This window comes from Typopeltis vanoorti, chromosome 1, assembly GCF_054136105.1.
Source record: "Typopeltis vanoorti isolate ZY-2024b chromosome 1, IOZ_Tvanoo_1.0, whole genome shotgun sequence".
Taxonomy (NCBI): domain Eukaryota; kingdom Metazoa; phylum Arthropoda; class Arachnida; order Uropygi; family Thelyphonidae; genus Typopeltis; species Typopeltis vanoorti.
In genome coordinates, this window is record NC_143549.1 from 73,684,209 (window position 1) to 73,710,705 (window position 26,497).

Genomic DNA, 26,497 nt, shown 5'->3' on the forward strand with positions numbered 1-26,497 from the left:
AAAATGTCAACTGTGTTGTGAATGGAGAACCTATGGAACAAGTAAAACATTTCAGCTACTTAGGCACAATTTTTACTGAAGATGGTAAACTAAATATAGAAATAGACAACAGAATCAGCAAAGCTGGTATCGTGGGAAGTCAATTGAATAAATTCATATGGAATAAGAATGAAATTAGTCGGAACACTAAATTAGCTGTATACAAGACTGTGTTCAAACCAATTTTAACTTATGGATCTGAGAGCTGGATCAGAAGTAAAACACTTGACCAAAGACTAGAGACCGCAGATATGAGAGTCCTGAGAAAGATTAGAGGCGTGAACAGATGGCATCAATGGCAATATCATATTAAAAACGAGGATATTAGGAAAGAACTTGACATTGTCAGCATCCAGGAATGCGTTAGCAGAGCTAATCTCAGATGGTATGGTCACTTAAATAGAATGGGAGAGGAAAGATTAGTAAAACAAGTGTTCTCTGCCAGGTTGGCAGGAAAACGACCCAGAGGAAGACCAAGATATAGGTGGATTGATACGGTACAAAGTGCCTTAGACGATAGAAATATAAGATCTGATAATGTTGGAGTCTTGACAAGTAACAGACTGATTTGGAGGAAAATTGTAGATAGGAAGTTAGTAATGATGTAATTTTTTTCATGTAGTACTGTCATATCCTGTACACCCCTTGAGGGTACATGGCAGGAATTTGATGATGATGATGATGATGATGTAGAAAGTTTTTTTTTTTTTTACTCAGTTACAAAGTAAATTATACTTGCCAAGAAATTATGACCGTGTTTAATTCTTCATCCAAGTGTTAGCAAACAAAGTTTGCATGTAAAGTATCTTCACAACAGATAGCTTAGTTGTGAAGATACAAATTAAACTACTCTGCTTATACTTGGATTAAACAAGAAGACAATTTCCTGGCAAGTATAATTTGCTTTGTTACAAGCATATATATGGATAAATCAAAAATAATATATAATGAAAATACTGCAGAAAGAAAACAAATCAAAATAAATCAAAGACAGATTGAAATAGTGAGTTCATACAAATATCTAGGACAAATCATTATAAACAACCATAAACTTGATAATGAAATTTCACTTATAACAGCAGCAGGGTGGAAAGTTTTTAACCATTATACAGAGATATTTAAAAGCAATTTACCAAATTGCCAAAGAAGAAAGATCTACAACCAGCATGTACTTTCAACAATGACCAATGGTAGTGAAACTTGAAATCTGACTAAAAAACAAAGAAACATGAAAAGAGCCATTTTTGGAATAACCCAGTCAGATAAAAAGAATAATGCTTAGATAGGGAAGCAAACACAGGCCACAGGGGATGGAGAAATAAGAATGTTTCATGGATTGATTACAAGGATATGGGAGACAGGATCATGGCCTAGAGAATGGAAGAAGTCAGTTTTCATACCACATATATTCAAGAACTATAGAACTATTAGTTTAATATTTCATGCAAGCAAAATTTTATTGAAGATCATGCTAAACAGGATTGAGGCCAAAGTTGAGGCAGAGATGCCTGAGGAACAAGCAGCTTTTAGGATAGGTAAGAGCACCAGAGATCAGATCCTTTGCCTTAGATTGATCATAGAAAAGTATAAAGAATTCAGACTCCTACTGCTTCTTAGACCAAAGCTTTTGACCGTGTTCAGCATGTGAAACTGCAGGAAGTAATGAAAAGAATGGGTTTTCCTCAACACACCATCAGGTTGAAAGCCAACTTATACAGAGAGCAAGAAGCCATGGTAAGAACAGGTGTTGGATTGACTGATCAGCTTCAGGTGGGAAAAGTGTTAGGCAAGGATGTTTACTTTCTCCTCACTTGTTTAGTATATATGCAGAGGACATCATGCGTGAGGACTGGATAAGCTCAAGAAAGAATTAGGATAGGTGGCAGATTGATCAGTAATCCGACATATGCTGATGATACCATACTCCTCTAATGACAAGGAAGAACTAGGACAAATTCTTGATAAAGTTGACAGGATCAGTAATAACAGAGGACTTCAACTCAATCCTCCTAGCAAGACAAAGATTATTGTTCTCAAAGGTAATACAAACAGGGAAGCTCTTGAGAAACAAGTGTACCTTAATGGAGAAAGAATTGAGGAAGTCAGCAAGTTTGAGAACCTGGGTTCCATTATTAATGTGAAGAATTGCTGTTCAGAAGATGTCAGAAGAAGATTAGGAATGGCTAAAACAACAGTCAGAGACTTATCTAAAAATCTGGAAGGATGGATCTATCTCCATGGGTAAATAAGAAATGATCTGATAAATAATCAGATAAGAAAAGAATAGCTGCTTTTGAGATGTGGTGTTACAGAATGCTGTTGAGGATATCATATACTGAAAGGTGTATAAATGAATAGGTGTTAGAAAAGATCAGTAGAACTTTAAAGCTCCTCAAGGATACTGACAGAAGAAAGATAAAATATTTTGGACATATTGAAAGGATGGAAGGAGGACTTTTAAAACAGTAATAGATGTAAAGTTCCCAGAAAAAGAGGAAGGAGTAGACTGTCAATAAGATGGATGGATGGATAGTGTATAGAGTGATTGATCTTCAGAGAGTTGAAGTCTCCAGAAAAGCATACAACAGAACTAAATGGCGAGGCCTGGTGTGGCACATCATCACCGAGCATCAGCGTGATCATACGGCATCTGTGGATGTCTAGTGAACATATGGATATGAAGGGGAGCAAACAAAGGTAATGGAGATTGCATTAGTAATAAAAGGCAACAAATAGTGCTAGGCATATGATGAAGATATCTGACAACTGATGAACAAAGAAAACAACAGAATGGACACCAAGAGCTGGTTATCAGAAGCCAGGTAGCCCAGTGGTAAGATGGGACAATGAGATAAGATGTTATGGACATTGATCGTGAAGAAATGCACAAGATTGGTCAAAACAGAAGAACGCAAGTAGAGGCATTCATCCTGCAGAGAACTGAAGAAACTGATGAAACCAAAACTAAAAAACTGCTCCGAACTACTAAAGATCTCACACACACACACAGGGGGGAAAAAAAAAAACATCGTGAGTTTATTTCTATGTTTAAATTTCTGTAACTGTTGCTATTATTCATGTTGAAGTTTCTGGAACAGAAAACTACATAAACATGGAATGCAAATTAATAATTTACTAGCTAAAATTAATTATTTACAAGCTGTCATTTTGCTAGCATTATTAGAGGAAATTTAACACTGTAGATTCATTGACACAAATTAAAATGATGAAGATTACAAGGAAAACAAGGATTTACATAAGGCTCCCTCCTGAAATGACACAGAAGAAGAAGAAGAACAGTATACGAACCTCTAAAGCAGTGGGTCTCAACCCTATGCCTGAGAAGCTATTTGCATGTGCCCGCTGTCCATTATTAAATAAGTAATAATATTTAATGAAATCATAAAAAATGTTAACATTTATGTTATATTATGAACATTTTGTAATTCCTCTGTCTTTGAGTGTGAGTGTTACCAGTGCCAATTTTGTGCATATGTTTTATGTATTTAGTATACTGCAACCCTGCACTGAGGGATGTGTCATCACTTCACCGGTGTTTTCGGCATGCTTTGACCATCATCATCAAATTCCTGCCATGTACCCTCAAGGGGTGTACAGGATATGACAGTACTATATGAAAAAATTACATCATTACTAACTTCCTATCTACAATTTTCCTCCAAATCAGTCTGTTACTTGTCAAGACTCCAACATTATCAGATCTTATATTTCTATCGTCTAAGGCACTTTGTACCGTATTAATCCACCTATATCTTGGTCTTCCTCTGGGTCGTTTTCCAGCCAACCTGGCAGAGAACACTTGTTTGGCTAATCTTTCCTTGCCCATAATGCTTAAGTGACCATAGTACCTGAGATTAGCTCTGCTAACGCATTCCTGGATGTTGACAATGTCAAGTTCTTTCCTAATATCCTCGTTTTTAATATGATATTGCCATTGATGCCATCTGTTCATGCCTATAATCTTTCTCAGGACTCTCATATCTGCGGTCTCTAGTCTTTGGTCAAGTGTTTTACTTCTGACCCAGCTCTCAGATCCATAAGTTAAAACTGGTTTGAACACTGTCTTGTATACAGCTAATTTAGTGTTCTGACTAATTTCTCTCTTATTCCATATGAATTTATTCAATTGACTTCCCACCATACCAGCTTTGCTGATTCTGGTGTCTATTTCTATATTTAATTTACCATCTTCACTAAAAATCATGCCTAAGTAGCTGAAATGTTTTACTTGTTCCACAGGTTCTCCATTCACAACACAGTTGACATTTTCAATGATTCTGCCTATTTTCATTGTCTTTGTCTTTTTATTGCTGACCTTCATACCATATCTATTACAACAGCTATTCAATTTAGTCAGAGAATCTTGCAGACTTGTAGCGGATTTATTTAGAAGTATAACATCATCCGCATAAAGCAAAGACCTGACATTAACATCTCCAATTTTGATATCAGGTTTAATACCACTTTCCTTCATAATGTGATCCATATAGATAATGAATAACAGAGGGGATAATGTACATCCTTGTCTCACAACAGATTTAACATTAAACCATCTTCCTGTACTTCCTTCAATTCTAACTGCTGACTTACAACTCAAATAAAGACTAAGTATTGCTTGATATAATGCCCCGTTGACACCATATAACTGCAGCGTATTGAATAGCTTCTCTCTTGGCACCTTGTCATATGCCTTTTCCAAATCGACAAAACTTAAATACAGATCTTTGTTATATTCCCACGCTTTCTCGACTATTTGTCGTAAAGTGAAGATCTGATCCTGACAGCCTCTATTTGGCCTGAATCCAGCTTGTTCTTCACCAAGCTTTTCTTCCACAATTCTTCTCAACCGTTTCTCAAGTATACTTGCATAGATCTTGCCAGGAACACTCAGTAGGGAAATACCTCTGTAATTCTCACATTCAGTTTTATTTCCCTTTTTATATATGGGTACTATGAGAGAGCTCTACTCCAATCATTGGGAATTCGTCCCTCTGTCCAGGCTTTCTGAACTATGCAGTGCAACCACTGTAAGACTTTTATACCACCATACTTCAGCATTTCTGGTCGAATATCATCTACTCCTGCTGCCTTTCCACATTTCAAGCCTTTAATGGCTTTTTCTACTTCAAGTATGGATATATATTTTTGACTGCATGCCTGGTCAGTGTTTTTTATCACTGTGCTGTCATCACTGCTTGTTTCATTTAGCAGTTTTTCAAAGTAATTACTCCATACTTCAAGGATATCTTTTTCTCCCATTTTCATGTCACCTTTATCATCTCTAACTCCTTTTACAGCACTCTTTCCTCCATTCCTAAGCATCTTCAACAACCTCCAGAATATTTTGCCACCTTCTTGATATTTATTTTCTATTTTCTTGCCAAAGTCCTCCCATGACTTTTGTTTAGCTAGTTTTACACACTGTTTAGCTTTCTTACATTTGTCTCTGTATTCTGTAAGAGTAAAAGCTGACTTATTTGCCAGGAACTTTTGATATGCTTTCTTATTTTTCTTCACCAGGGAGTTCTGATTTTTTTTATACTTGCACACAACCTCACCATATGCCTCTCTGGCAGAATCAATCAATGTTTTCTTCAGAGTTTGCCACTGAATCTCCAAGGTTTGATTCCTGTTCTCAAACTCTTTCATTTTCTTTTCAATAATCTTTCTGTATTTTAGTCTACAGTTCACATCTGAGAGCTGCTCAACTTTTATTTGCTTTAAAACTTTCTTACATGTTATTCTTTTCAATATGAAATTCAATTTTATCCTGCTCAAGACTAAATAGTGATCACTTCCAATTTCAAATCCTCTCTACACTCTGGTGTCCTGCACCAGGGAGAAAACATCACTATCAACAATAACATAGTCAATGAGACTTTTCTTATTCCTTGCCTCTTCTCTCCATGTGAATTTGTGCACATTTTTATGTTGGAACATGGTGTTAGTAATAACCAGTCCATGTCCTGAGCAGAAATCCAACAGATATTTGCCATTATTATTAGCTTTGCTCTTTTCACCAAATTTTCCCAAAATATTTTTGTATGTCTCACAATCATTTCCTACTCTGCTATTTAGATCCCCAACAGGGACCAACTTTTCCTTTTTCATTGTGTCAGTTGCTTTTTCTAAAGCATAAAAAATTCCTCCACTTCTACCTTAGTAGAACCTTCTGTGGGACCATAGGCACAAATAAGTCTCATTGTCCAGTTCCCCATTCTTATATATGCCCACATTACTCTACTTGAGACTGACTGCCATTCAAGAAGATTAGCCTCGTATTTTGTGTTGAATACTATGGCTACTCCTTTTCCTTGATTGTCATTGCCTGAATATAACATTTTGTATTTATTGCTCAGAAAGATCTCACCAGTTTTGGTCTTTTTTTGTTTCAGTCACCCCTATTATGTCGATCTGGTATTTATCTATTTCCTCAGCTAGCTCCATTTCTTTGCCATTCAGGCTTCTTCCGTTGATAGTACCGATCTTTAACTCTGGTGATGTTGAGTTGGGGTTTGTTTTCAGATTTGTTCCAGTGGCTGACTTTTCGCTGTTCGCCCTGGTTCCCTGGTGAAAACAACGGGGGCCTTGTTTAACCAGGCAACGTCCCAGCCGGCATGAAATTTTGTCATGTTGTACCATCATTTTTTATTTTGGTTTAACCAATAAGAATACAATTTGGTCGGCTAAATCCCAAATGCCATGCTTTGACCATATATTGTTTTTGTTTTCTTGTATTTAAAAAGTTTGTCCCAAAATGAGTAATCCAAATAAAAAACAACGAACCCATAAATGAATTCAACAACAATTGGTAAGAAGACTATTGTTTTATCCATAGTGAGAGAAATGTTTTTGCTTATTGTGCGATGGTTTAATTTAGTTGTATAATAAATGTTACATGTGTTGTTGTATGCAATTCTAGTTTTTTTTTATTTGTACAATTTTATTCAATCTTTTCTAACCTAAACCTTCTTCTATATTAACCTTATCAGCTGCGCCATTTATGTTGTGTCGCCGATTTGCTTATCACAACTAATTTAACTTTTTATGCTATATCTCCATAATACACTCGATCGGGTAGCACGTGGTACCTCTGAGGGACAATGGAATTTCCTTGAGAACGAGGTACCAGAGTATCAGAGTGTCTGAGATTTACCTCTCGTGAAACGCCAAGAAATTTATTTGTTTCGCTGAGCCACTTAGCGCTATTAGATTATTAATATTAACAACCAAGAGTCTCAGGATAGTACTTAATGATACCTGTTAACTCTGCAAACGTGGCCAAAATTTACTCTTTTCTAATATCCCGCATAGGTTCGCATTAACATTTTTATAAGAGGTGCATCGGATTCCAGAAACCAGAAAGTCTTTGTTAGAATCAAAAGCAAGGTTTATTATACTCAAAAGTTGATACACACAATAATACTAAGTTAAATCCCATCTTAAGGGAGTTTCAGACAAGGTATATAAAATTCAAACACTACTAATACACTTATAAAATATTATACAGTAGCTTCCTAAAGTAAAAATTATATTAACCTCCGCTAAAGCATTAGTCATGTACTATTATCACATTCAATCTAAAACTCCATAGCTCTGTCAGACTACACAAGATAACATTCATATCTTTCATAATCTCTTTATATTTTACCAATTCTTTACTCTAACATATCCTTAACTTCATTCTATACAAAGACGAACTTTAACACAACGACAGATAGTAAGATTAAAATCAATATTCTTCTAAAGTGATAACAATACAATCCTATCCTATATCATTAATGTTCTTCTTCTATAACATATTAACGTGACACAAATCTTTCATTCATAATCAGTGTGACACAAACTAAGTTTACTTATCTTCCCCTTAGGTTCTTTAGTGCTTCATAGGTTCACAGGAAACTGGCCTTCTGTGGACAGCCAGAGTTTTCTTTTTGCGGAGAATACGGCCGCCAAGACCGTAGCTGCCTATCGGGAGCCGTCTGACATCGAGGGCACTTGCACCCTACGCCCACCACGAGAGACGAACATACAGGAGATCCAGGGACAAAAGGCCTTGTTACAGGGTCGCATGACCCTTATATTTCCCCTATTCTTCTCGGCGATTCTCACCCTTTTCGATGTTCAGCCAACTCACACGTGCTACTACGTCATGGCGTCCATTATCTCTCCCCCGCTATCGCACGTACGCTGACGTCACATTGTTTGCTTGGGGCGAGCCACTTCCTCGCTTTACGACTCCGTAACCTTTGGACTGGAACCCCCCCCAACTGTTGAATTTGTGCTTACATTTTATAATTCTTTTATACATATTTTATAATGCTCTGCTAATGTTTTACACTTTCAATATTAAATTAACCACATTCGTGAATGGCACAAAATACATACTTATTTAACCTTTTCATAACAGAACACACTTGATTTATATATACATAATACTTATTCTACACTTAGAGGCAATTTATTGTATTTATCTCATTCTTTTGTTTGGAAAAGCATGTTAGACTGTGATAAGATAGGAATACATAAATTTCCACTCTATCACAATCTAACAGTGTATTTATCCTACTTTCATAGTTAATTAATTTGTTAATTGTTATCATTTGATATGATAAGCAAGTATAAATTTTCGTAGAAAAAAATATTGGTGGCTGCCACTCTCTTCTCGAATGCATCTGTGACCACAAACCAGGTTGGGAACCCCTGCCAGTGTGGACCCAATATTTCAAAAACAATTTTTTTTGTTTCAGGGAAAAAAAAAAAAAAAAAAAGGAATATAAAAAATACATCTAAAATGGAGAACCAAAAGCAGACTATTTCAACACGCTTACAGAAAGACTACTTCATACGATTTTTTTTAAAAATTTTGTATGGTGATTCAACGGCCGTGAGCCCCTTTTACGGGGAGGTACAGTACCACCTCCAATAACAAATAATAAAAATAACTTCATACGATGGAAGAAAGCCATGCTACTTCACAAATCCTGGTTTTGAAGAGACTGTTACTGCAAGCAGCATACATTTTCTAGAGAACCAAATGAACTGTAACAGAACAGACTGTATGACTTTATACAGATTTTGGTGCACTGCCCTATCTACCATCAGCATTAAAAACAGGAATTACCAAAAGAGCACCGCTGTTGCCACACATGTGAATGGTCTTGTTAACCAGATTATTTTGCTTTGTGTCTTCAATGAATGAAGACCTCTGATAATACTAGCTTAAGCTAGTGAAATGTTGGCTTATAAATAATTAATTTCAGATAGTAAATTATTTATTTGCATTCCATGTTTATGGAGTTTTCTATTCCAGAAACTTTGACATGAATAACTGTGTGTTTATTATATGAAGTATACTTAACAGTGAAGAATGATGACTCATACTATTCTATATATTTATCTACAAAATTATTAATAAAAAATTTAATAAATTTACTCATAATGTGACCTATGCTTATTGAAATATATTAGTAAGAAAGCTAGAATTAAATGTCCAGTGAAGGAATGTTTTCGATTAACTATGTCAATATAAAAATTCAAGAAAATCAAAGAAACAGTATGGAAAATTTAACAATATACGTGGTTACCTATACAATAGTTTTACTAACCTTTTCTAAACCTCGCATAAATTTATCTGTACGTTTATAATGCTGCCTTGGATTGAGAACCAACTCACACAATCTCTGTATTGTAAAAGGGGCACTATTTTAAAAAAAAAAAAAAAAAACAGACAATTTTTGTAGTTTTTGCTTTTAGTAAAAAGGTGTTATTTTTTCCATATAACAAGTAAATAACTTGAAAATAACACATTCAAATATACTGAAATAAATACAGATAAAATTCAATCTTTATCAATTAACTTATCAATTCCTCATAGGTATTCAGAAGGAGTGTATAAGCATGATCACTGCTCTGTATGAACAGTGATAATTGAGGAATTGCATTATTAGCCTTCAAGATTTGAAGGCTGATAATGTTTATATTCCTTTCTAATATATATTTTCATTTTTCATATGATTATGCCATTGATGTCATCTGTTCACTCTACTAATTTTTTTCAGAAATTTCATATCTGTGGCTGCTAGTCTCTGATTAACTGTTTTATTTATAGCCCCCATCTTTCAGATTCACAAGTAATTGTTTTGAACACAGACTTGTATGCGGTTTACTGGTTTACTCTTTTGGCTAATTTTTTTTTTCTCTCTCTCTCTCTCTCTCTCTCTCTCTCTATATATATATATATATATAAAAAATCTTTAAATGGTTTGCCACCATATCAGCTATGATTCCTCTACTGTCTATTTCCATGCTTAATTTGTTTTCACTTAACACTACCTTAGCAGTAGTAGAAATTTTTTGCATTTTCTCCACTGAAAATGCAAATCATATATGTTTTTCATATATCATTTGCATTTTCACAGTTCCTAATTACCAACTTACAACTTGACAGTAGACTATCAATGTAGCATTTTGAATAGCAATTTTCTTGGTACCTTATATGATTTTTCCCATATATACAAAACTTTCAATACAATAATAATTTTATCAACGTATTAATGATATGTTTATATATCTTTTATTTCATTCTCAATTACCTAAACTAACAATATTTTCCACAGACAAAATCGTGTTAAGATATTTGAATATCTTAACAGTAGCATCCCTGATTGTGCTGCCTATCTTTACAACATCAGTAAACAATTGCACATCTCTGTCAGATCCTTAATGTATAGATTGAGCAACAATGGCCCAAGGACCGAACCCTGGGGTACACCATTGGTCACCTTAAATCTGGCACATTCACACCCCACTGTGCACCACTTTTTGTGGTGTATGGTGGGTGTGAAAGTGACAACCATTTACTTATCAAGTTATATTCCAAACTCATATTCTCCAGTTTATGCAACAGCCTTTCATGTGGTATTCTATCAAATGTTTTAGCAAAATCCAACAGTACCATAGTATCCATTCCTTAATCCAATGGAACCATAACATTGTTATATAATATGAGCAAACTGCTAAAACATGACCTTCTTTTAGTAAGCCTATACTAAAACCTTGCAGAGTATAACTTGTCTGTCTACCCATTTCTGTACATGAGCTCTTACTAACTTCTCTAAAATCTTCATCACTACACCAGAGATACTGACAGATCAGTAGATACATTAGTTTTTGCACCACCATACATTCCTTCCATTCCTGTTGTATCATTTCTGAACTGAGACTCAAGTTATACAAACATGTAAAAGGCCTAGCCAATTCAGCTGAACATGTGTGTTTAGAATAAGTGCTGATATGCCTCTATTGCTGAACTTATGCAGGTTATATAACTGCTCTTCACCCTCATTCTCATACACATCTATCTCTTCATCCAATGAAGCAGTAGCACTGTACACAATGTTACATATACCTGATTGATATATCTTAGCAAAGTGAGTACTCATTAACTGAACGATCTCATTTGCTTCTGAGTGGTCCATGAGAATACCATCTGCATTCAGTAAAGTTATTAACTTTACTGGATTATATTATATCTTCCACATTCATTCTTTCATTTGCTCTTGTTCTATGTGCTCCCATATAATGAAGATATCAATATAATGGATCCAAAGTGATAGTTTGGGATTTGAGGAAGAAATTTTTTCATCAAAATGTTCTAAATTGGTGATGGACAACCCTAGGAACATGGACAGATAGTGGTCCATGAGCTCTTTCTGATCAGCCCACTAAGAGATTTGTGAAGATAAATTCCATGATTTGTTTGTTTGTTTTTAAAACATAAAATTTGGCAGAAAGGAGTATATTTACTTATGTCTGTGTTAAAAATACAATGTAGCAATAGAAGTGTTTTTATATAAAAAAAATTAAATATTCTTATACTCATCATCACACCAAGCTAGAGAAGCTTGTGGTGTGATGAAAAGTACATAACATGAGTAGCAGAGGTGATCCACAGCCATATGTGCAGTTTGACTTGGCATGCTAACAAGTACCATCATGTGTGTGTGCAGCATGAATATATGTTTTGGGCATTTCTGTAAACCACTATGTGCCAGTAGTTTTCATGAAAATACAATTATCTGGCCTGCAGCCACCTTTGAGCATAAAAGCACGCACCCATGGACTAAAAAGGTTGCTCATTGGTATTCTAAATAGCAGTTAACTAAAGTGAAAGACAAAGTTAAGTCCAGGGAAGCTTCCTCTATTTGTTCATAAAGTTTGCCATTCCAAAGTTTATAACAAACACCCTAAGTTTATAACAAAGTTGAAAAGATTGATAAATCAGCTGAAAATAATGACTTAGAAAGGGACTGAAGATCACAAATAAATCAGAAAACTAAGAATTAAAAAATTAAGACAACTGATTATTTATATACACTTCTTGGAAAGAAGTCAACTGACAACATAGAGTGAGGAACAAACAGCCATGGCACCAACCTTAACAAGATGTAGGACTGCCTTTCACTGAGAAGCTTTCATTGCAATCCTAAAGGGTAAAAATTTTCCACAAGCATACAATAGTGATCAATGGTAATTTTGGCCCATTCTTCTTCTTCTAGGCATGTAATGAGGACCAGGAGTGTTGCAGGGCATACATCCCTTGACCTCACCCAAAGCTCCAGTTCATCTCATAGATGTTCAATAGGTTGAGATCTGGGCTCTGTGGAAGACAATCAAGTGTGGTGATGTTCACGTCCACAAATCACTCAGTTACAGCAGCAGCTTTATGACATGATGCATGGTCTTGCTGAAAGAGACAACAGTCAGTTCCGTAGAAACGCCAAAAACTAGGAAGCATTACACTGTCTAGAATATTTGGATATCTCTCAGAGTTCAATGTTTGTGGAACTACAAAAAAAAAGGTCCAAGGCCAAACCAGGAAAAACAGGACTACACCATCGCATCATTGTCACCTCTTAATTTCATAGTTCGGGTTATGCATTCTGGTAAGAGACATTACGACACCCATCCATTTGCTTGGTCGAGGATGCAGTGTGATTTTTCACTCCATATTGATTGAGAAAGTCCCTTTCTCAATCATTTTTCAATCAGCTTTCCAAGATTCCACATTCCTGTGTACATGTTCTTTGCGACCTGAAGACGATGTTGCATGTCGGTTCAGATTACATGGGGCTTGCATATTATGGTCCTACCATGGAAACCATGTTGTGAGCCTTGGTTCTGAATGTTTTTGTGCAGATTCATGTTCCAATCAATGCCTGGAAACTCTGCATTCAATGTATTGGCCGACAAATGGCAGTTTTTATATATTATCCTTTGTAGCAACCTATGGTCATGTTCAGCGAGTGTGGTGGGTTGTCCAACTTCCATCTCAGTATGGTATTATCGATTGCTGACCTGGGATGGCCCAATTTGTCAAAAATTTGCCAAACAGATAGGCTTGCAACATGACATCCTATCAAAATGCTTCTTTTGCAAACTCCATCATTTCCTTTCTCGCAGCCATTTTGCCCAGACACAGATGCACTGACTTGGGAGCATCATATTGCTTCAATTTATACCAACTACAAACATGCGATTCGTTACATGGCATGATATAAATTAAAGATGCCAAAAAATTATATTCTTGGTTTAATCCATTATCCAAGTGTAAGCAAACAAAGTTTGCGCCTGAAGTAATTTCAGGACTGGGCAACAAGTATATAGAAGCTAATGTGACTTCACATCACTTGCCTTAGTATCCCATAATGCAAAGCACATATGCTTATGGACATTACTTCAACCTTGGTATCACTACTGGGTCTGGCTCCCACTGATGAGACCTCAATAAAGGTCAAACCAGTCTGGGTAGTGATCCTTCCCACAATGCACAGCATTATACATGTCTGTAAGAATGTGTTTTGCATTATGGGATACCAAGGCAAGTGATGTTGTTCAATCAAAGAGATTGACTTCAAAGTCAGAAATTGCTTCACAGGCACGTTGTTGTGCAACATAAACCAATTGTTATGGTTGTGGAACAGTTCTTTCCTAACATGTTGCATGTGCGCATACCAACATTGCATTACTCCTAAATAATACTAACCATTCACTGTGGTGCTCTCAGGAAACAAATTCACAGTGGATAATTCCAGCAGCAAAAAAAAACTGACTTTCTTCTACCAGGGAGAAGACGTTCCACACCATTCCATGCTCTGGTGTTTTGTTTCTGGATTAAACTGAAAACACCAACTTTCATCATCACTGGTGACAATTCTTTGCAACACATCATGATGTTGATCAACTGCATGGATGAAATTTCGATAACATGCAACCCGGTGCTCTCTCTGTTCGTGTATCAACATGTGCAGCACAAACCTCAAACAAATCTTCATCTTGTGCAAATCTCTTTCTAAGATTAATCTGGCCGTTTCCTTACTGACACCAAACTGTACAGCTAGTAGCCCAGTGGTTATTCGTCTGTCATGGGCAACAATTTCCCTAGCTTTCACCACATTTGCATTTGCATTTGTCTATGTAGAAACTGGCTGTCCACAGTGTGATTCATCCTCAAGATACTTCCTCCCATCCTTAACCTCCATACAGGCGAGGTGGATGAAACAGTGAGACCAAATTGCACTTCTTATTCATGTTATTCAATAAGTGTTACAGAATCGTATCCAGATTTAGCTGGACGTCTATAGACATTATGGCTGGTTGGGGGGTTAAACAATGAGAAACCAGCAAAACACCTGTGCATGACTCAGATAGTCATTGCCGTAATTATTATTATTATTTTTAAGGTCTTGGTACACTTCTGTAGCAATTTTTTCTAATTTACAGTAAAATTTTATCACAACTCTTTGCTCCATGACGTAACTTCTGATATGCTCCACTCACACACTCTTCAACAGTTATCACACAAAAACTACTGCATCACCCAACTCGAAAGTTGCACCTACAATTACAACACACTCTAAAGGTCAAAACTATAAACACGTTTGTTACTTTTATTCAAAGAGCTGTCCTGTAAAAATCAATCTCATTGCTTAATGGTCACACTGTGTATATATTGACCACACACACGAGATCACATGATCTATAACAAAGAGTATAGCACATGTGGGCAAGTGCAGGTAAGAAGCAATCTACTAACAAGGTTCTTAAAAAGTTAAAGTTGTACTCATTGGAGAAGGCTGTTTTCAAAAGAACGGAGGGAGATCAATGGAGGAGGAGGAAGAAATGTGTGATTTGTTTAGGGCCAAACTGTGCATAGATGATCAGTGGCTACTCGTGTTTCTTTTTATTTTTTTATATGACTCCCACTCATGAAAGGTTGTAAGTTTATAGTACATTAGTACTGCAAGTAGGCTAAGCATTTTTTTATTTAATAATTTTCTTGTTGTATTTTTATAAAAGTAAAGAAACTCTGGTCTAGAGATCAAACATGGAACTTTTTGAAACTATTTCAGGCCTCCAATAAGAAGTGCAGTGGTCTTGCACTGGGTTATGAAATTCATCTACCACCTAAAGACAATCATAAACATTGCCCATGATGGAATTTGAACTCACATCCTGCTAGTTGAAGAGTGGATATGATAACCACTTGGTTGAACTCAAACTTTATCACAACAGGTCAGTAAATGTTCTTACATGATAAGAAAAAAGCAGAGGAATAGTAGTGGCCAGTACAGCAAAGCAACACCAATGAAAGTAACTATTAAAAAAGCATAATGTAGAAACAGAGTCCTGTGAGAAAATAAGTGGATGGAGTTTACAAGATATGGGGGGGGGGGGGGTTACCTATTAGGTGGATTGTCTTCTTGCATGTAAAATCAGATCAGTCAGATTTGGGATTTATAGTGTTAGGAGCTGAGCAGAAGAGAAGCAGTATTTTGAACAAAAAAGAGTACCAGGTTTTTTTGGAGGGTCAGATATCTATGAATGTGATATATTTATGCCCAGATAAGCCAGATGTGAATATCTGCACAAGAAGTGAAAACTAATCTCAATGAAAATCTGAACATTATCAAAACACAAAGAGAGTGAAGCATGATCCTTCCTTCAATTAATAAGATAGGACTATGTTTTGATAGCACATAAATTTACTAGTTTATCTTCACCTCACTTGAGAACAGTGAGATCAGTGTTTACAACACTAGTTATGGAAGATCTTAAAGCTTGAATTATTTGAGCACTACAATGTTTCTTGAATGATGAAGAAGACGACGAATAGAGAGTATTGTCAACAGCAAAACTATGAATAGGATTTGAAGTAAGAGAGAGAGGATCGCAGATGTATAGGAAAGAAGTGTGGGAATGAGAATATAGAACCCTGAAATATTCCAAGTATTGACAAAAGCTATCCAGCATGACGTGCAATAGACGACCAGAGAGGAAGCCAGCAACCCAATCACCAAAGAAGACCATAAAATGGAAGCTTGCTGAGTAGGCCTTTGGCTGGAGGCTATCAAGTGCCTTGGTAATATCAAGAGTGACAATCAAATGAGTTTCTCCAAATTTTGCTTAAGGCATTTGGTTCTTAAAAATATGTTTGGGATTTTTTTTTCCAACACTGCTATTTTAGCAGCAGTGTAGGAGTTTCTGACTTGGGCCACTGAACACATGTTGAATTTTTATTTTGGACTGCAAAAGGCATTTTTTTTTAAAGTACCAGAGTACTTAGATAGTCAGAGTTTGCAGTGGCGCAGGGAATGAATGCTCTTATTCCAGTAAGAATCACTTCAGTTATTTGATCCAAAGAGATGCCTGCATCAGAAAAGCAGAAACAGTAATCAGACCATGAAAGAAAGAAACACAGAAACCGCAGACATCATTCCACCTGCCACCACAGTATTGCCATAAGATAAGAGACTAGGACTGGCCAGGAGAAGTCAATCTGTAAAAAAAGGGGATACTGTCAAGGTTATGGTCAAATTTTCCAAAAAGAGAGTAAACATTTATTTGATAAGAAAATGTCTACAATGTTGGGAAAATGATGAGGATTATCTGGCATTCTGGTTGACGGGTTAACAACTGCACTATATTATAAATGATTCAGCTTCCCTTCCAGCTTGATCAATGAAGAGGAGTCCAGGTTGTGTTATGAGCATTAGTTTCCTATGAACAATATCACAAATAATGACTGGTATGAAATCAACTTTTATAAGTAAGGAGTCAAAGGGGAAGGCATGACTGACAATTAAAAGAATAAAGTGAGGTAAGAAGATCTTGAGTCAGAGCAAAATTGGAAAATAAAAGATGGATACAGAACACACCATTTGTCTACCTTAGGCCATAATGAATGTGTTGCTGCTGATCCCAAAGCTATTGCAGACATTCAGGGAGAAAATTTTGCCAGAATCTCAATAACAGCTTCATATTCCCCTGAATGTTTAATACTGAAAGAGCAACAAGAGGAAGAGAGATTTAATTTTTCTACCAATAGGCTTGAGCCATACAATCAACCATTAAGGAGGAACTAAAAAAAAGAGCTCTTTACTGTCTCCTCCCAGCAGAGTAGGTCCTGATGATATCCATTATAAAATGATAAAACATCTTCCATCATCTTCTACAGATGTCCCTCTCTTAATATACAGTAGAATATTTACTGAGGAAGAGTTTCTGGATCCTTGGCACAAGTTAGTTTTTTTCACTGCTATTCCAAAACCAGGAAAGGATCCAATGCAAGCAAATCTTTATCAACCTACTCATCTGAGTCAGCTGAGTTTGTAGGATATTAGAGAAAATGGTTAATGCCAAACTTCTCTGGTATTCAGAAGGCAATGATGTTCTTTCCAATACACAATGTTGCTACCACAGACATTGTTCAACTTTGGACCATTTGATCTGTTTAGAAACTTGTATAAGAGACACATTCCTGAGCAAGAACATCTGGTTTTAGTGTTCTTTGACATGGAAAAAGCATATGAACAGCTGGAGCAGCAGCCTGGAGATATGGCATATTAAAAGACCTCTATAACCTAGGTCTCAGAGGGCACACCTTCCTGTATTTATTAAAAACTTTCTGTCCAGGCAAGTCAGAGTGGAAAGTATGCTATCTCAGCCAATATCATCAAGAAGGATGTTCTCCAAGGCTCTGTCTTAAGTGTCACTTTTTGCTGTCAAAGTTAACTCAATCACTGAACAGCTTCCTCCCAATGTAAGCAATGCTCTATATGTTGATGACTTCATAATTTACTGTCACTCTTGTAACATGAGGGTTACTGAAAGACAGCTTCAGTAAGTACTAGATCATGTCTGTCTCTCTCTGAGGGCTCTTAGTACTGGGTTCAGGTTTTCAGTAGAAAAAAAAAGTGTCTAAAATGCACTCCTCTTCACTCAGATCCTGATTTAAAAAAAGGGACAAACTGTTGGAAGTTTTTTCCACTTGTTAGACTATAATAAATTTAGTTTAATCCTTTATCCAAGTGTAAGCAAACAAAGTTTGCGCCTGAAGTATCTTTAGGACTGAGCAACTTGTGGTAAAGGTGGACCAAGCTCTCATCACTCGTCTCAGTATCTCCCATAATACAAAGCACATCTCCTTGCAGACATGTATAATGCTATGCATTAAGAAAAGGGGCCATTACCCAGACCAGTTTTGACCTTTATTGAGGTCTCGTCAGTGGGAGCCAGACCCAGAAGTGGTGATACTAAGGCAGAAGCAATGGAGAAGATGGAGTGATGAGAGCTTAGTCCACTTCTCCATTGCTTCTGCCTTAGTATCGCCACTTCTGGGTCTGGCTCCCACTGACGAGACCTCAATAAAGGTCAAAACTGGTCTGGGTAATGGCCCTTCCCTTAATGCATAGCATTATACATGTCCGCAAGAAGATGTACTTTGCATTATGGGAGATACCGAGACAACGAGTGATGAGAGCTAGGTCCATCTTTACCACAAGTTGCCTCAGATGCAAACTGTTTGCTTGCACTTGGATTTCTGTCAAAGACAAGTTCTTGAGACTTGTCTTTGACAGAAAACTTATGTTCCTTGCACACATTTGTCAACTAATAGAAAAGTGCAAGAGCGTATTGAATATCCTTCACACTCTATCCTCTACTGAATGGGGGTGCAGATCGATCTTTATTGCTTCATCTTTATTGTGCATTTACACATTCAAAGCTGGATTACGGATCTCAAGTCTATGGTTCTGCAAGGCAGAATAACCTACAATGGTTGGATCCTGTTCATCACAGTATATGAATAGCTACTGGAGCGGTGCCTTTCGCCCACTGTCTTTATGCTGAAGCAAATGAACCAGCCTTATCACTTAGACAGAAACAGTTGCCTCTTAATTATGCCCTAAAAATAAAGTCACTTCCAGAGTATCCTACATGGACCAGTCTCTTTTTTTCTACATTGGGAAGCTCAATTATCACACATCAGACTGCCATATGTCCTTTTGGTATGCATAATAAAAGGACTATGCAGGACAACAGTGACTGCACCAAACATAACATCATTCCTTCATGACAGGTTTGCACTCCATCTTGAAACCTCTCACTTTGTCAACTACAGAATTCTTATACCCCATCTTCTGTCTATTTGCAATTGTTTAATGCACACAGTGCAGGCCACTCTGATCTCTTGCCGAACTATACTGATCGTTCAATAGCAGAGATCTCTGTTAGCTATGTTGTTGTGTTTCCTGACATTACTATCTCCAACCAGATACTACCTGATTGTTGTAATTATACAGCAGAGTTGCATGCCACTCATCTTGCACTTGTGCATATAAAAGTAAACCGCTACCAAAAGTGTGTAATTTATACTGACTCACTGAGTTCTTTAGAGGCTATCTCCTCTCCTGTGTATAATCCACATCCAGTGCTGTGTGAAGTGTTACACCTGTTGTACGAAATGAAAACTCTTAATTTTGATGTTCAGTTGTGCTGGATTCCCAGCCGCACTGGAATTAAAAGAAACCAGACTGTAGATGCAGAATCAGTTAATACTTTCTCAATATACAGACAGTTTATAAGATCAAAACTAATTGCCCAGTGGCAGTCATCATGGGAAGAAGTACTGATAAACAAATTATACAATATTAAGTATGGAATTAATCAATGGCAGTCTTGTCAATGTAGAAACAGAAGAGTAGAAGTTGTTCTTGCTAGGCTCCATATAGATCACAGTTATCTCACACATTCTTATATACTGAGGGCTGATGGCCCACCTATGTGTGAAAAATGCAACATGGATGTTACCATTTGTTATATTCTGGTGGAATGCCAGCAATTCACATGAGAGAGAGAGAGAGAGAGAAGTGAAATTTTTACCTATCTAGCCAAGCCATATGCACTCAAGGAGATGTTATTAGACTCAGACAAACTGCATGAAGTTTTTAATTTTTTAGAAAGAATTAATTTATACGAGCATACTTGATTATAAATTTTGTTTATATATAAATATTGCATTGCTTAACTTTTGTACATACATATTATATACTAATTTATCTCTGACTATTTATTAATACTTTGTGTATTGCTGTAACCTTCAATAAAGCTTGCACCAATAAATCATTAACCAACCAATCAGAACAAATCATAAAGCAGGGATTCCAGGTTTGATAACATTCAGCAGGAATATCTGATTTGACAAAAACACATGTTCCTCCCTCTTTACAAGAAATCATCATGCAACTTGCTATAAGTATGTTATAGCTGTAGCTGAGATAGCAGAGATGGACTGTAGTTGTGGAGGACTGCAATTGTGGATTCAGATAAGAACAGCAGATTGACTCTTGATGCCTATAAATAGTGGTGTATATCATCACCACTATATGCTTGGTGATCCCAGTATTTTTGGAAACAGTATTTTCTGGCAATCCCATGTATGGAAAAAAAAAAAAATGAACTGGAAATCTATAGCAAATTAGTACTAGTGGATCAAGGATAGATAACTGAGAATATGAACCCAAATGAAGTTTTTTTTCCAAAACATTTCAAACTAAGCAAGCTAGTGATTTCACACTGAGAGTGAAATTCATCCTCTCTAAAATCTTTCAACTTCAATGTTATAATAAGATTGAAACCTATCTATTGATAGTAAACTGGAGATGATATCTACTTGAGATAGATTGTATGGAATAATGAATTAACTTTCAAAAGCAAATAAGGCTACAAGGTAAGTATGTTATATGTTAATTATATAATCTCTTGAGCTTTTTTTTTTTTTTTTGATTTGTTTTGTTTTTCCTAAGAGAGGAAAAAACCTCTAATCCACTTTGCCATTCAGACTTGCATATATCTGTTTCAATTTAAATAGGTTTAGCCTACTTCACAGAGAACAGGTGAGAATGCAGATTTCTGAAAGTGAAAAACTAAAGAGAATGATCCAAATGGATTGGCCTTTACTAGATTTCCAATAAAATACAATTTTTTTAATATTCATGTTTAAATTTCTGTAGTTGTTATTCATGTCGAAGTATCTGGAACATAAAAAACTAAATGGACACTGGAATGCGAACAATAATTTATTAGTTTTAAGTGAAGACAAACTAAAATTACCTGTATATGTGCGTGGAAGGTGACAGTGGTACTCTTCGTGGTGATTCCTGTTGTTTTGCACTCATCCCTATTCTACCGTCAGCATTAACAACAGGAATAACCATGAAGAGAACCACTGTTACCCTCCAAGCATGTGACTGTCATTGTTATAGAGGTAATTTTAGTTTGTCTTCACCAATTGTGTAGGCTACATTACCTCCGATAATGCTAATTGAAGCTAGCAAAACGTCAGCTGTAAATAATTAATTTAAGCTAATAAATTATTTATTTACATTCCAATGTCCACATAGTTTTCATCATCATCAAATTCCTGCCATGTACCCTCAAAGGACAGGATATGATAGTACTACATGAAAAATTTACATCATTACTAACTTCCTATCTACAATTTTCCTCCAAATCAGTCTGTTACTTGTCAAGACTCCAACATTATCAGATCTTATATTTCTATCATCTAAGGCACTTTGTACCGCATCAATCCACCTATATCTTGATCTTCCTCTGGGTCGTTTTCCTGCCAACCTGGCAGAGAACACTTGCTTTGCTAATCCTTCCTCGCCCATTCTATTTAAGTGACCATACCACCTGAGATTAGCTCTGCTAACGCATTCCTGGATGCTGACAATGTCAAGTTCATCCCTCGTTTTTTAATATGATAATGCCATTGATGCCATCTATTCATGCCTATAATCTTTCTCAGGACTCTCATATCTGCGGTCTCTAGTCTTTGTTCAAGTATTTTACTTCTGACCCAGCTCTCAGATCCATCAGTTAAAACTGGTTTGAACACTGTCTTGTATACAGCTAATTTAGTGTTCTGACTAATTTCTCCCTTATTCCATATGAATTTATTCAATTGACTTCTTACCATACCAGCTTTGTTGATTCTGTTGTCTATTTCCATATTTAATTTACCAACTTCACTAAAAATCGTGCCTAAGTAGCAGAAATGTTTTACTTGTTCCACAGGTTCTCCTTTCATAATGCAGTTGACATTTTCAACGATTCTGCCTATTTTCATGGTCTTTGTCTTTTTATTGCTGACCTTCATACCATATCTATTACAACAGTTATTCAATTTAGTCAGGGAATCTTTGCAGATATGTAGCGGATTTATTTAGAAGTATAACATCGTCCGCATAAAGCAAAGAGCTGACATTAACATCTCCAATTTTGATATCAGGTTTAATAACACTTTCCTTCATAATGTGATCTATATAGATAATGAATAACGGAGGGAATAATGTACATCCTTGTCTCACACCAGATTTAACGTTAAATCATCTTCCCGTACTTCCTTCAATTCTAACTGCTGACTTACAACTTAAATAAAGCCTAAGTATTGCTTGATATAATGCCCCATTGACATTATATAACTATAGCATATTGAATAGCTTCTCTCTTGGCACCTTGTCTTATGCCTTGAACACAACTTAAAGACATAGTTTTATGTTCCAAAAATTTCGACATGAATAATTTTTTTTAATATATATATATATATATATACAGTAAAACAGTAAAACCCCTTTTTTACACTTTCCAGGGGACTGATGGAAAAAAGTGTAAATAGCAGGAAATGTAAAAAACATTAAAAAAAGGCTAAAAGATGACTTACTGCTAGTATGTGACTCTACATACTAGATTGCAAAATTTAATAACTGAAAATAAATGAATTTACAATTACAGTCATCCCTCAACTCGAGTTATGTCCTTTCGAAGATATGTTCATTATCCCATAAGGGAATTATGTTTTCAACTATACTTCAAAAATTCTTCGAACAAGACGTAAGCGAGCGCAAAGTAGAAAGGACAATGCACCATGCATAGTGGCAAGCTCCCTCGGTATTCGGCACATTTCTCACACAAAATCAACAGTTCCTCTGTTGATTTTGTGTTTGAGAAATAGGTTATTTGCGTATTTATCGTTAAATATTGGCGATATTTTGTGCAACATGGCTCTACACCCCCCAATCAAAAACCTAGTGAAGAATCACAGAAAATGAGGCGAGCAATTGATCTTGAAACGAAGTTGCAAGTTATAAAGCAACATGAAGCTGATAAGCCCATCAATGCGATCGCACATGACTTCAGATGGTCGCATTCTACAGTGCCGACCATTTTGAAAAATAAGGATAAAATCGTAGAGGCTGTGAAAGGATCTGCTTCCATTAAATCGATCGTAGTGATGAAGCAATGACAAAGTCCTATCGATGATATGGAAAAGCGATTTGCATTGTGGATGGATGATCTGAACCAAAAGCACATACCCCTTAGCACTGTGACCATAACCACTAAGTCTCTTCAACATGTTCAAGGAGAAAGCAGAACCCGATTACGACTATGAATTCAACACTTCTTCCAGTTTGTTCATTAGATTCAAGCTTGTGCTGCATAATGTGAAAATATATGGGAATCTGCAAGTGCTAAGAAGGCTGCAAAGGAGTTTGTGGAAAAATTGGATAAAATTATTACAGAGGAAAATTATTTGCCACAGCAAATATTTAATGTGGATGAGACGTCCTTGTTTTGGATAAAAATGCCTGAGTGGACATTTATCCACAAAAAAGAGGATAGTTTACAGCATGAAATTTGATTTACAACAGCAGTTCTGAAATTGTTACTCTGTCAAAATATAACACAGAAATACATATGTTGCCTTGTGATACATATTTCTAGCTACTTTGCAATTACTGCAATTGCAGAAAGCATGATTAACAACAGCCCTAAGGAGCAAATAAAAAAGTAAGGAAATAACATAATAGCATACTCTCTCTCTCACACACACATTGGGATCATTTATAATTACAGCAATGAGTTTACTAGAGCTAGTTTTGGCTTATGTGACATTTGCTTTGGCTACTTTTGCCAATAAAAATGGAGATGACTAGTTACTTAAGCAGTATTCCAAATACCAAATTTCATTAAACATTAAATGCCATCAATCCAGAGGAGAACTGTTATTCTGAATTATTTCCCCAATTATCTTCTATGGGCAAAGGGTGATGCAATCCACTGGTGCATTTTAGGAGGTGAAAAAGTTGATTCTTGATTACTTTCTCCATTATTTGACAGAACCAAGATGAGTGCAATGGGATATCAACTGGACGGTTAGTTTTTATCTCCTTTCTTTGGGATGGCTACGATATAGGTTTATTTCCATGCTGCAGTAGATATCAGATGAAAGATTACAAATACAGTACAGGAAGGGTGTTGGTTTAGGAGCACCAGGTTTAAGCATAATTATAGGGACACGATGACCATAAGGCTTGTTGATATCCAAGCTATTCAGAGTTTTTTTTTTTTTTTTTTTGATACCTTTCTGATGAAAGACAAGAGTAGGAATGCAGTGAGTAGGGATTATTTTTTTTTCTGGTAACGTCGGGACCCTTTGTCTTGATCATCAATGTAGGAATTGCAGAAGAATGATACTAGGAGATTGGTTTGTCTTTGGATGATGTTACAGTAGTAGTTATCTGGATGCAACATCATCCAAAAACAAACAAAACTCCTAGTATAATTCTTAGTATAAAAGTATAATCTCCTAGAGGTAAAAGCATTGATCGGCAGAAGTTGTGTCCAATGGCATTGGTGAGGGAGCAATAAGGTTAACTGCATTTGGTCAGGAGATAAGTTAATTGCACTTTACCCTTTCAAACCCTGTTTCAGACTGGCTGATTGATTTTGGAAGTCTGTTTTATGCTGCCTTGTAGGTTGAAGAGGATGCTGGAGTTTTGATTTCAAGCCACTTGCAACATGCTGAATTATTGTCTTGAATTGCATTGGCATACTTTCTTTATAAAACCAAGGTTTGAATAGCAGCTGAGTTTTAGGTGGAATAAGGGATGAAGGCCTTCATTCCAGTAACAGTTATTTCAGTTATTTGCTAAAGCAGGCATCTCTAAGATGTTAGAGTAAAAACAGTGTAGCTCAAAAAGGAGAAGTAGAAATCAAGCAGGCCACCTCATTGATACTAATGCAGTGCCAAAAGACATGAAATACTTTTGCTCAGAACATGGACTAGTTATTACTAACAATGTGGTCCAATATTTTTTATGTTGGATCATGTTGTTAGTAATACTGTTTCTTTTTCCAGGGGAAAAAAAAAAAACTTGGATGAAGTTATGATCAGAATTACCAATTTGTCATTGACAATTCTACTATTTAGTAGCTAATATCTATGATGTTATCATCAGAACTTAAGAGAAGGTGTCGAGCAGATTATCAGATATTCTAGTGAACATATAATTTGTTTACGATCATTACTCACAACAAATATCTCTGCCTCTTCTAGCTTAACCAGTGGAGAAGGCATGCCATTTTCAGTCAGGAATGTTGAAGTACCCAATAAAGAGACTATCCCACTGTTTTGTATTTGATGATCAAACTCCAAAGACAAATAATAGAAAAGATCAGTTGTAATTAGAATTTCAAGAGTGAGAGAATGATAGCAAAAGTATAATTGGATGAGAGAGGGGGGGGGGGACAAAAGCATAATTGGATGAGTAAATAGTATCTCAAGTCTCCAATCAATGAATGGAGGATTAGAAACCTGCTAAGCATGGATGTTTGTAAACTTCTAAGTGATCTATCAATTTTATCACCCAGCATGAGAACATTATGTCGCTTATTGAAGGCCTGAAGTGGCATGAAAAAGTTTCGTGTTCAGTCGATACAGTAGGTTTTCCATCATTATCATTAAATTCCTGACCTGTACCCTTAAGGGGTGTATAGGATATGATAGTACAACACGAAAAACTTACATCACCACTAACTTCCTATCTACAAGTTTCTTCCAAATCAATCTGTTACCTGTCAAGACTCAAACATTATCAGATCTTATATTTCTGTCTTCTAAAGCACTTTTTACTGTATCAATCTGCCTATATCTTGATCTGCCTCTGGATATTTTTCCAGCCAACCTGGCATAGAACACTTGTTTTGCTAATCCTTCTTCTCCCATTCTGTTTAAGTGACCATACCACCT

General features: G+C 36.1%; 1 protein-coding gene across 2 annotated transcripts in view; it reads right to left on the reverse strand.

Annotated features, from left to right (window-relative positions):
* The window catches only part of LOC150110089 (uncharacterized), a 196,522-nt gene that overhangs the window by 120,594 nt on the left and 49,431 nt on the right, over nucleotides 1–26,497 (reverse strand). For both annotated transcript variants that reach the window (XM_090391262.1, XM_090391271.1), the window contains exon 4: nucleotides 9,669–9,762. In XM_090391262.1, coding sequence (XP_090247388.1) covers nucleotides 9,669–9,762 — 94 coding nt within the window. The remainder of the gene's footprint in view (nucleotides 1–9,668; nucleotides 9,763–26,497) is intronic.